Below are 12,754 nucleotides of genomic sequence, written 5' to 3'. Positions count from 1 at the left end.
ATCATGGGTGTTTTGTAGCGACCCATCATTGTTTTTTCAGCTGCTTTTAAGGCCCCACACATAGGTGATTTGTAGCAACCCATCAGAGTTTACTGCGCCTTTTTAGGCTCCAACCATGGGTGCTTTTTAGCAATCTATATGTGTTTTTCCAGCAGCTTTTTAGACTACAACATGGATGTTCTGTAGTGACCCGCCAGCGTCTTTCCAGTGGCCATTTAAGCTCTAAGAGTGTAACATAGCCATGATTTGCAGAAACATACAATGCAAACATTTTGTCAGGCCATTAGGTTGTTTTCTGTGGCAAGGTTTCTTTTGTTTGGATTCAAGATTGTGGAGTTTAACCTTCCATTAATATTATTAGAGATGGCAGCTTGTAGAATCAGACTGAATATTATTTTTTTTATTTTGTTTTTTGCTACTTTTTCTCAGGGGTGACTGTGTGCTGATCCTCCTTTGAGCAGAAGTTGTTTTTCAGATTTTCAGCATGCTCTAACGATGGAGTTTTAGTAATGGCACTCAGCCTTTCTCGCATCGGAAAAAGCACTATCAACTTCCTGCACTGCTTCCAACACTGTCTCGCACATAATTACTCATTTTTCTAAGGAGGTCTACCTGAGGCAACTATAAACCTCAAAATCAGCAAAACTTGTGCTGCAGCTTCACTATATCCTACGGCTCCCTATTTTAACTGCGTCACCCCAAAGAAGTCTGTACGCTTCCTTAATGTCTCATAACACTGGTATTCGTTTCTACTTAGAGGACCTCGACAAAACCTCCAGATGACTTTATCTTAATTAAATTTCTGACTAAAATTATGCAATATTTGATCATTATGATGTTTTAGCTCATCAAAACATCATCTTAAAGTAATAGTGCAACATTTTGGGAGCAGGCTTGCTGTTTCCCCCGTTATGCAGGTTCTGGCTCTAGCTTCATACAGATAAAGTATTTCTGACACACACGGGTTTCTCTTATTTAGCCTTCCCTCAATGATACAAATGGGGTGGACAAAATAATAGCAACAGCTGTCAGTATAACACGTTATAGCACAACAAACTGCATCCTCTAAAATGAACATACTTGAATTTATACCTCTAAACACAATAGCCTTCATGAAGGTAGGATTCATTGCAGGACTGCTGTATTAGACTGCACTAAGGCCTATTTATGCTTCATTTATGTCTGTTTCAAATGTTGTAAACATCACCGCCCTTCCATGCCTCCTTTATGATAACATAGATACAGCCCATAGATGACACTGGAGGGCAGAGGCCAAAGGCGATGGTGAAGGAGGTCGTAATGTTGTAAATTTAAACAGTGTACATGGCAGTGGTCTGTGAGGCCATTAAATATATCCAGACATGTGGATAGAGAATTCTTTTCACTATAATACTGATTCTTTCTGTTCTGCCATTATTTAAATTTCTTCTTTGTCTCCCATGGTTGTTTCTTGCTTAAACTACACTACATTCCCTCCATGATCTCTGGTGGTACTGCTCCATCTTGTCACTTACCTTATCACTGTCTTGTTTTATGAAAGACTTGTGAGCCTAACCTTTAAGTACCATTGGTTTTTGAAAGACTGGTTTAGCAACGTGGTCTCGCCCCTGCTCGTCATATTTTTACACTTGGGTAGAAGCCTCTGGTGTCACTACAGTATCGCAGGGGCAGCCTTTTGCGCTAAATCTTTATGCAGTCAGTCGGCAGATCTTGATGCAGAAGGGGTCAGCAGTAAGTTACATGAGTTGACTCACGTGACTAAGAGGGGGTTGCCAGTTAGGTTTAGGTAACAAAACCACTTGGTTAGGGTTAGGAGAAGATCATGGGTGACTAACGACTGTCATGAAAAAAATATCTTAACATTGACTTTTAGTTTAACGCAGCACGCTAGTCTCCTGGGTCAATGTCATGTGACTTTTGTGCTCTTCATAATTTATTTGTTGCTCTAAACATCTAACAGTGGGATAGATGGGTTTACACCAGAACTGGTTGAAAGCCCCTGTGTCTCCAGATGCTTAAGGGTGCCCCCAGTATCATTTTAAGAGCATTAGGGGTCCTGCCCAGGCAAGTGAGTAAGACCAGACTGGGTTTAGAGTAGTTTCTTTGGACTCAGCATCTAGTGGCCATTAGAGGAACTGCAGCCCAGGACACAATAATGACTTTTTACATAGAACCCTTTAACATTTTTGTGTCTTTTACATTTTTCTTGCTATTTAATTTCATTTCCCTGTAGCAACATTTGATTATGACACTGTTTCTCACATGAAGCTGCTGTGGTCCAAGTTCAAGATTAGAAAACTGTGTCCTACCTATATATCACCCTGTGCATTAAAGCAATAAATCAGGGCTGTTGCCTTTTTATTTATCAGGGTGGTGGATCTATACATGCACTTTGGACCTAATGACACAAACAGACACCCTGCTATTAAAGTGAAAAAAATATATAAATTAGGATAAATAACCCGGTGGAAAGCCATTTTAATCGTGCAAAATAAAGTTCACAGACAACATTGTAGCTTTCATTGTGATCCTATTATGTTTTGCAATTAATACATTTAAATGGAACCTTTACTATGCAGAATGATTTAAGCAGAAGGAGGACAGGGGCACATATTGGAGTTAAAAACTAATCTCCGATGCAAAAAAGAGCTGACTAAAATAATGTGACTCTAAAAAAATCTCTCGTCAGCCATCAGTCCTCGCAGACATTCTGTGTATTTGCGCATCAGCAGCTCTGGAAGTTTTGGTGTTAAATGAGCTGCAGGGACTTTTCCGCCGCTTGGTGCTGAGCGGACTGACTGACGCCCCTCCTGCCTGCCTGCCTGCCCCGGTCTGGTAAAAAGGCGCATGTGTGTTATTGCTGTGATGTTGAGTTGAGCCGCATCCAGACGCACTGGCCGCCGCTGGCTGATGCTCCCCCCCACCCCCCTCATCTTGGTGGTGTTGTGCGCAAAATCTCCAGCGCCGGACGGACGGACGCAGTTTGACGGTACAAACGAGCGGCACTGCGGGGGGACATCCAAGAAAAAAGCCATCCAAAGCAGACATGGATATTTAACGGGCATTTGATATTTTTTTTTATGTCTTTGTTTTTTTTTTACCCTGTGATGTTGCTCTTGCCCCGGGGGTGTTAATTAAACCTGCTCGATGTCTCTCATCAGTTTATAACCGAAACAAAATGAGGATTTCTTCTCGCGACTGGTTTCTGTTGATATTCTCTGGCTTTTGGGGACTGACAATGGGTGCTTTCCCGAGCAGCGTTCAGATCGGTGAGTGTGTTTAAGCCTTCAATGTTAATTCCAAGCAGAAAATTAATCATGTGAATGAATGTGTGGACGTCCTGTGTGCTGCCTGTGCCCTGCCATTTAACACCTCAGCACTACTCAAAGTGGGAATTGTTGGTTTCCCTCCGCAGTCTTTGATTTCTCTTCTCTTGAAATACCACATGCAGACAGGGTTCTTTCCTCTGTTGATGCTGTGCATGTTTAACACACACACCTAATGCGCTTTGTATCTGCAGGCTAGAGTGTGTATCCCAGTGCACTCCGCCACTGCAGCAGATCAGAGCAGCAAAGTGTGTGTGTGTATTCCCTATGCAGGCTGCCTGTGCATTGACTGCTGTTAACACTCTCGCAGACCCCCGGTCCTGGCGCTGCAATAAACCTCTGCCACGGTCCCATAGGCCTTTACAGCTCCACTGTTTCCTCTTTTCCCAGTTGCCCTCTTTTATTTTTAAACATCTGCACGTTCCCATTTAACAACTTAACAGGAAATAAAGAGGTTGGCTTCATGGTGTTGATTTGACTAGCAGGCACATTGACTTGGTTGATTTAAAGGCAGGGGATGAAAAGAAGGGCAAACTGTGACCTCCAGTTAATAAACACAGTCCGCCCAAAAAATCAATTAATCAGAGAAGCAGTCATTTATGTTTTTTCCTGTAAAAAAAATCGCAATTGCTTTTTGTCTTTATCCTGATGGTGTTAAAACCTTCTTTTTGGAATTACACATTCGCCCAAACTGACTTTTGTGGCTTTTACCCTCCACTGCACCCCTGCATGTAGCGGAGTCGAGGCACATCAGGACCAGTGAGGCTGATGAAAAATGACAAGCTGTTCAAATGATTCTCCTTGTCCTTTTATATCAACGTGATACTCGAATCCCCCGGCCCCTCCGGGGGAGGTCAGAGGTCAGGGTCTGTTACAGAACAGCACCCCTGGAAGTGAGGACACTTGAGCTGGGTGGGGGGTTTAAATCTGCATCTGTGGAACTGCTGTGCCAACATGCTGAACATTCAAGTTAATATTTGTTGCTGATTTAAGCAAAACTACTGCTGTGGGTGGATTTTTGCTCATATTCTGCAATTTTAGATTAAGTTCTCTGCTATTTTTGAAATTAAAACCATTTTGTATCACTGTTTGGCTAACAGCATTGCTACGAATGACAGCAAACATTGTTGATGTAATACCAGTGTCGCCTCTCAGCCCTGTAATTGACCTCTGGGAGTGTATAAATCCGCTATGTGCCAGTGTTTCCTCAGCCACCAGACTTCATTTAACACTTGATGTAGTTTTTTGAGCAGCCACCACACAGCTCCATCAGTTCTTAGAGAGGGCAAACACCTCCCCAATCAACACTCGTCTGCTCCAAATAATTCTCAGTGTAGAATCAACATTTATTAGCAGTGGGAAATGTGCTGTGTGTACACATGCCTGCAACACAGAAACAAGTGCTCAAATACAGCCATGGCAAACAAGCTCCATCTGCGAATTCTGACACCAGTGATACATGTGAAGGCAGATCTCGAGGATTATAGATCCCACTTTTCATTCACTCCTTTTTTTTTTTATCATTTGCTGTCTTTTTTTAAGTGTCATGCTGAGGCTGCAGCCTGTCCCAGCATGCACTTCATGGAGGGCTGGGAGGACATCCTCGACAGAACATCAATCTGTCACATCCAGAAAAAAATACTCTCAGACTAATCATAAAAATGACCAAAAAAACTTTTCAAAAAGTTTGAAAAGCACAGTGATTTAAATCCATCTTCAAAGTGAAACAGGATTTGGAGAATTGGTTTTTAAAGCAACACTAAAGGGGTCCTTCAGAGTTCTGTAAGGATTTACAGGTTCTCTGTTAAGGATCCCGAAGCTCTCATCGCATCTGAAGAAGATGCTAACATCATCTGAGTAGCCTGGCTGTGTGTTTGGATGTAAACTCTATTAAAGGCTCAGTTCACCCCCAAATCAAAAATATATTTTTATTTCTTAGGCGTAGTGCTGTTTATCAGTATAGATAGTTTTGGAGTGAGTTGCAGAATGTTGGAGATACCAGCCACAGAGATGTCTGCCTTCTCTCCAGTATAATGGAACTAGATGTTACTCTGCTTGTGGTGCTCAAAAAAAAAAAAAAAGATCTGAAAATTCAACTTTAATGTCTCTTTCCAGAAATCATGACCCGGTTACTCAAGATAATCCACAGACCTTCTTGTGAGCAGTTTCATGAAGGAACTATTTTCTTTCTACCAAACTACACCTGACAACCGTATCAATATGTAGAAGGAAGCGTGCATCTACTGCTAGCTTACCTAGCACCACTGAGCTAGCTAACGTTACAGCTAAGCCAAGGACAATGCCATTAATGTTTACACCTTGTCCTGTAATGGGCAGGAGACACGTGTCCATGGGTGCATTTCATCACGCTAACATGCCACCTCGCTTCCCTCATTTGCTTCTTTTCCTCATATCTTGGTCCCACCAGTTGGAGATGTGAGCGAAGGAGCTGAAACTGCCAAATGAGAAATCCTTGGCTCCGTAGCATCAGTCTTACGCAAAACGTTTCCTCCCTCTAATTTCCTCCAGAAGCCTCCTTTCTCCTCTCTCCTTCTCTACTCAGGGTGCATTTAAGGGATTGGAAGATCCTTTATGATAGCGGAGGGGGAACGACTTCCAGGTCACGGGAGGAAAGAGGAGGCAAGGAAGCTTAATTTAGCATAATGAAAAGCACCTCATGAGTGGATGGACACTTCCGTCTGCATGGCGATACAGTTGGTGGGTATAGTTCAATAGAAAGAAAATAATTCCTAAATTAAACTGCTCACAACAAGGTCTGTGGATGATCTTGAGTAACAAGCGGCATGATTTTGGAAGGAGATTTTGCTGTTGAGTTTTTCAAGCGTATTTTTGGAGCTTTGAGCACCACAAGTTGAGTGCCATCTAGTTCCATTATATTAGAGAGAAGGCAGACATCTCTACAGCTGATATCTCCAACACTCAGCAGCTCACACCAAAACAATCTAGAGTGATAAATAGCACTACAAGTAGGAGAACAAAATATGTACTTTTGATTTTGGGTGTCCCTTAACTCTGTGCCGTTTCTAAAGGTTTATTTACTGAGGTAAAACTGATGTTGCCAGAATCTTAAACCCACTGAGACCAGTTTGATCACAGCACATGGGGACCCCTTAATCTAATCAGGAAAAACACACATTTAGGTGTAAATGTGGCAGAATGCAGTGCAAGCAGAATTAACCAGACCACGTCTGGAGGTGATCTGGCTCACATTGAGAGTGGATCTCAGCCAGGTGTAAATGCAGTTTGCACAGTGTGCCCCAATCTTTAAAGAACAATCTGCCCAACAGTTTGAAAAGTTCCCCTGACTCCACCTCTTCCTGCTATCTCAAGAGGTTTAAAAGTTAGAGATAACCCCTTCCTCAGTAAGGGAAAAATAAACACAATTTAATAAAACCCCTTTTCCACCAAAATTAGCACATGTATGCAGCTTTTATAAACGTGGGAAAACCAGTTAAAAATAGGTGATGGACTGCTTTCCCATTGCCTCTCTGGTGTGTCACATTCGACATCACAGATGGGCCAGAAAACAGATTCGTAAACAGTAGAAAGCAGCATGGAGGTTAGTGAAATATCTCGTGCTTATTCAGTGTCTCTCTCTCAGATTTGATGCTGACTACATTTTGAATAATGTTCGAGCAATGCTTGGATGGATACAGATGGTATTTTGTGGCAGCTTGTCATGACATTGCAATGGCAAAGAGATTATATACTACTACTGTATTTCCATCACTGCTGAATGGAGCCACAGCCAATAAATACCTGTGACTACTGCAGAGTCATTTGTTCCTGGAGTGAATGCCAGTTGTAACCTTTTCCCATTAAATACAAAAGCTAAATCTTAGTGGGTGTTACATTTTTTTTGTCCAGTGGGAAAGGGGCTTAAGACTGTTGAGGGACCACCACAAAAACCATTATCGTAGTTAGCAAGGCTTTTGAAAAGTAGCATATAGTTACCATCAGCTGTTTCCATCATGGATGTATTGAGACTTAGATAAAGCATTACCATTGTTTCCTATGAAAGTTGCACAGTGGCGCATGAAGCCGAAAAAGATCAATTTCAGCAGTATGACATTGCCTGGATGATTGGAGTGCGCCACAGAGCAGGCACACTACAGACTTACGGCTTGCTGAGCATGGCTGAGTCCGGCCGAGTGGCTGACTTCCGGTTTAGCACTCTGCTAACTTGAACAGGGATAAAATAATTGTATCTTGTGGCTCTTTTAGACTTTCAAAATGTTGTTGGACCAAATCGATTAAACCTTGATAGTGGAATGAGTCACTGATGCTTAAAAAAATGTATTCACCGATATATAGACATCTCATTCCCAGTGTAAGTCTATAGGCCTTTCTATATAGAAATTGGGGCGCTACAAAGTCCCTTCTTTATGCCTCCTTTGCATTTTTACACAGAACTAGATAACAGTGGCATCATTCCACTCCAGTGTGATTATGCACAGCATCCTGGTATGCCGCAATCAAAAGAGGTGCGACATGTAACACAACAGCATCGGCCTCTAGTGTGACATGTAACATATGCGTCAGCAGCACTTTATAAACAACATTAAAAGCATAACATGTCAATCACAATTATTTACCTTCTCTGTTATGTTGCGGCCAACTCATCCCCTGGTACGGAACTCCGGTAAGTTTACCACTAAAATGTCACACCCATTCTGTCCATGGCCATGGTTATTTTGGCTTTATGTTTTACACAGACCTCATTTCAGGGCTGTTGCTACCCATGTTCCAGGCTCAGAGGTGAGGCAACTTTGTCCCCTCATCCCGCAGTCGTACCTCATATACAGAACAGCGAGGAAGCATAATGGCACGATATTCCTGCCTTGAACAGGCAGTGTAAAAGTTGCTTGTGCTTGTGTTTTTGGACCAAGTGGTAATGTGACAAACCCTGAAAACTGCAGTACAGTATCCTCATATGACACATCTTAGCGCCCCCTTGAGAGTACGCTACTGTACTTCCCCGGACCTAAAACACACCATATTTGCTGTCAAGTCATCCAGCTCCGTTCGCCTAATTTAGATACAGAGATCTGATCCCAGTGTGAGCAGAGGTAAAAAGAAACACTCATAAAAGCCTGTGATCAAATGTCATCATCCAGACAGCATAAACCAGGTGGGAATGAGGTCAAAAACAAACAAGTTCAACCCAGAAGAGTGTTATTGTTTGCAAACCATATGAAACTTCAAAGTCTGGGGAACTTCAGTGTGCACTTCTGTACTGAATCTCATTTTGTGTGACATCTAGCAGAAGGGAAAGTCGCAGCTGAATAAGTGGGATTCAGGTCAAAGCTTGATATTTCTCCTCGTTTAATCAGTAGTGAGGATAAGTTTTTAAAGTTTGAAATATGCAAAGGGCGCTCCTACTGATCGGGTGCCAAGATGATCAAAACGTTTGCACCATTTTTTTGTAAATCAGGAATTAACACCTCCTGTGAGCATTTGGTGTGAGTCAATGGGACATGAAACCATCACAGTTGGAATTATATGAAATTCACAGCTGCTTTTTCCCAACTATTACTTGAGTTATGCAAAAATATGTAAAGGCTTTACACGAGTGGGCATCATAAAGGAGTAAAATATTCGAAAGTTTACCTTTAAAGAGGTCAGCCATAAAAAGAACACGCTGGCATTTTGCTTGAAATGACATTTATACTGTCTCATCCCAAGAAATATAGCCTTAAGTTAGATTTCCAAATGTGAAGCAAATTGCTTCAAACCTAAAACACCGCTGACATTTGCACAACCATGAACAGCGTAGTCAGGATCTCTGTATATGAAGAAGGCTGTAATGTAAAAAAGAAACCAAGAGCAAAGTCTTATCTCTGATGCCAAACTGATTCTTGACTCTGGAGCTGCTCATGCATAAAAAAACGGAATGAAAAGCTGTGTTGATCCAGGAGGATATACTGTGAATATTATATCTCTTTTTCTGCTTGCACTGATATGAAACAAAGGTGATTTACATGCCAATCAAATTGTATCCTACAATGTCACAAAGCCCAGTGTGATGCTTAAAGAGTCCCGAGTTGCTATACTGTAGGATTAACCCTGGATTGCCAGCAGTAGTGATTTACCAGAACAATAATGGGCTTTTATTACATTTCATATATTGTCCAGTCAGCTGTGAGCACTTCTAATATGATAGAGGTTTCTGTCCAACCACAGTCACTAAAACAATCTTTGAAACCTTAAAACACATTTGGTAATAGCCTGTGTTGAGTTTTTTCTCACAAAGGAAAGCAGTAGTTGTTTCTTTAAATGATGAATATGACCTATAATTATCTGACAAGGACCTAACTTTACTGTAACCGTGATTGTGGTCCCTCCCAAACCTTTACCAACTAGTTCTTGTTTTCACCATAAAGCAGGATTTATACTTTTGCATCAAATTGACGTGCACCTCCTCAGAAATGTAACTACATGTTGCGGCGATGCAGACTTCCTGTCTATTTCTGTAAGCTGAAACCATTTCCCTCAGTGGAAATGAAGCTTTTATTTACTTCTGCACTACTGCGTGTAATTTCACAGAAACAATAGACTTTTAAGAGAATAAAGCCCCTACAAAATAGCATTTAAGTCTTGTGTGTGATTTAGCTGGGCTTTATCTGATTAGAGGAAATTTCCGCTCACCTCTAGCCTAATATATACAATGTAAAATGCCATAGACTTGTGATAATAATTTTAGCATGTTATATTTGTTTGGAAAACGTGTTTAGTATAAGACAGTTGTTTTGTCGGTGAAGCTTGTAAGTTGTAATGGAGCCGAATTTTGAAACGTTACCTTTGTTAAATCTTGCTGTTATTCCTGACTTCATAGGAGTAGAGGAAAAGTAAGCTAGCCATTAGGATAATTTATACAATGTAAAATGCCATAGGCTTGTGCTAATAACATTAGCATGTTGTATTTGTGGGGAAAATGTGTCCAGATAAAATCAAGTGCTTTGTCTGTGAATGCTGCGAGTTATAGAGAAGCTGATTTGTGTACTTGTGTTTGAAATTGTTGCTAATAAGCCATGTTTAATGTGTGTTTTGAATCAACCAACCAAGACACACCACCGTACAAGTATACATGCTCATGATGGCGTAGGCCACCTGTGTACGCTACGGGGTAGAGCTGACACACATGTATAAATCTTGATGAAGATGAAGATTTCTTAACCTTAAATAAGTGTTGTTGTTTTTTAGCAATGCTAACAGCATGTGTCTAAGCATATTCTCACTCCCAACTCCTCAAATACAGACACCTGGTCAGTGGCCCTACATGTCAAACTATGACGCTCTTGGTAACCCTCCAGCATCACTTTTGGATGCTCAGCGATGTCTTATTTTTTCAAAAGAAACTTCTATGTACATGAGAAATGTACGCTTTCTGCTCATTAAATGTATAGGGTGTCATTTCAAAATAAACTTCAAATGTAGGTTTACTTCATTTTTAGGTTTACCTCCTCGGGTTTAGGCAACAAAAGTAAGCAGTGTGGTTAGGTTTGGAAAAAAGGTCATGATTTGGGTTTGTGGTTTCACACTGGATTCGAACGTCAGTTTCCTTGGTGAAAGTCCTGTGTTTGTTTGATCCATCTACCACACCTCCCTCCTGCCCTATATGGATTTTCTTGCTCTTTATACTACTGCCATTGCTCAGAAAAAGACGTGGCCCTTTACGTCTCTTTCAAACACTAAAGGGTGCCTCGATGTGATGGTATCTGACGCTGAGGGCTGCTGACCAAGTGTCGGTATTTGACAAGTTAGGAGAGAGAGTGGGTTGGTCTTAAGGATGGTAATGTCAATTGGTCCACCACTTAGTTCCAACTGAAATCTACATATTACCAAACTATTTTGTGTGCCATAAGAAGATTTAGTATGTCCAAATACCAGGATGTTCTGCTGCATCCAGTCGCATTTTACAGTATGCAGGCCAGCATACTGGCTGCATAGGTCATATTGACTTAGCTGCAGGAAGATGACAGCACATTGACAGCTGACAAATGCTGCAGTGACAATAATCAATCAAGCAATCACAAACAATCTGCAACATATGCAGTTATAACTCAAAACTATATATATTGCAGAGTAACAGCAGCAGAGCTCTCTGGATTGACCTCCATCTCTGGTGAACTTGATGAATGGCATTTTGTTTTTATCTCCAAGGGAATGTTAAGTAATAATGTCAGGATCTATTGAGCTCTTAATCACATACTATTTACTTGTGTCATTTACTTACGTCCCGGTTGTATGCATACTCCAGGTAGCAGTACTTACTATGTAAGGGCAGCTGCAGTATACTGAAAGCAAAAAGAAAAACTATGCAGATCTGAATGGCTAGTCTTGTTTCAACCCAAATCACAGTGTTTCCTGAATCTTAATTAAGTCGTTTCTATGCATAAATCTAAACATACCCAAGTCATAGAAGTGGCAGATGAAAATACAGTCATAGAAATAACTATTGTAACTAGTGTGGAGGCTCATTATTGACCTTGGGAACATCTGTGATAAAATATTCCAAACACACACTTTACTTTTTAGCTTTGATTATTACAAGCTTTTGATTCATCTGTCTCTCACAGACTTATTCAGCAAATACAAAATGCTCTGGTGTCATTATGTGACTAAAGTGCTTGTGCATGGAGAAGAGATCCAACCCAGTCACCAGAGTAAATGTTGGCATTGTGCGTTTTTGAAAACCATGGACACCTTACATTTGTAGGTTATTACCTAGTTCAGTGGGTCCCAACTGGTGGGTCGCGGTCCAAAAGTGGGTCGTGGATCCATTCTGAATGGGCCGCAAGTGACTTGCAAATGTGTCAAGTTTGTAAAAAACAAACTTTATTTTGATGTACAGTGCATTTCCGATAGAGAGCTTTTTCAGTGACATTTCCTGGTGAAGAATGACAGCTACTTAACGGAGACAGCAAACTAGCTCGACAACATGGCCAAACACAAGTGTGACACTGAATATACTGTACTGTGTGGACCTCAAACTAATGACTAAAGAGAAATCTGGATCCCGTGGCTGGGCCAGTTGGGAACCACTGATCAAGTTCATACCTTGATGCTTAACATTTCATAACACTTCAACAACCCTGTAGTTAACATGTAGTTAGGTTTCAGCATAAACACCACTAAGTTCTGGTTAGGAAAAGATCCTGTTTTGGCTTTTGGTGGCACAATCCAGGTTGGAAACAGTGACTTCTCAGTTTGTTGGTCCTGAAGAGTGGTCTGCAGCTTGGCAGGCGCCTCGCCTAGATGACACACCATCCCATCCCCTCCACCTCCGGATGTCAAAGTCAGCTCATATACTGTTTCTTTAGGAAGTGTGATTTGATACATATGAGACATAAGAATGTAATGTATTCATGGTTTACAGATATGTAGAATGCCATCTTCTGGCAGCT

At 41.2% G+C, this 12,754-nt stretch overlaps 1 protein-coding gene across 5 annotated transcripts in view; it reads left to right on the top strand.

The window, feature by feature from the left end:
* The first annotated feature begins 2,850 nt into the window (after positions 1 to 2,850).
* The window catches only part of gria4b (glutamate receptor, ionotropic, AMPA 4b), a 198,330-nt gene continuing 188,426 nt past the window's right edge, over positions 2,851 to 12,754 (top strand). For all 5 annotated transcript variants that reach the window (XR_007450696.1, XM_049593051.1, XM_049593050.1 and 2 more), the window contains exon 1: positions 2,851 to 3,269. Coding sequence is in view for 4 of the 5 variants with exons in the window: in XM_049593051.1 (XP_049449008.1) it covers positions 3,179 to 3,269 (91 nt within the window). In the remaining variant the exon portion in view is untranslated. The remainder of the gene's footprint in view (positions 3,270 to 12,754) is intronic.

Source organism: Epinephelus fuscoguttatus, linkage group LG12 (genome assembly GCF_011397635.1).
Source record: "Epinephelus fuscoguttatus linkage group LG12, E.fuscoguttatus.final_Chr_v1".
NCBI lineage: Eukaryota > Metazoa > Chordata > Actinopteri > Perciformes > Serranidae > Epinephelus > Epinephelus fuscoguttatus.
The sequence above is the reverse complement of the archived record's forward strand: the minus strand, read 5'-3'. Positions and strand labels throughout refer to the sequence as shown.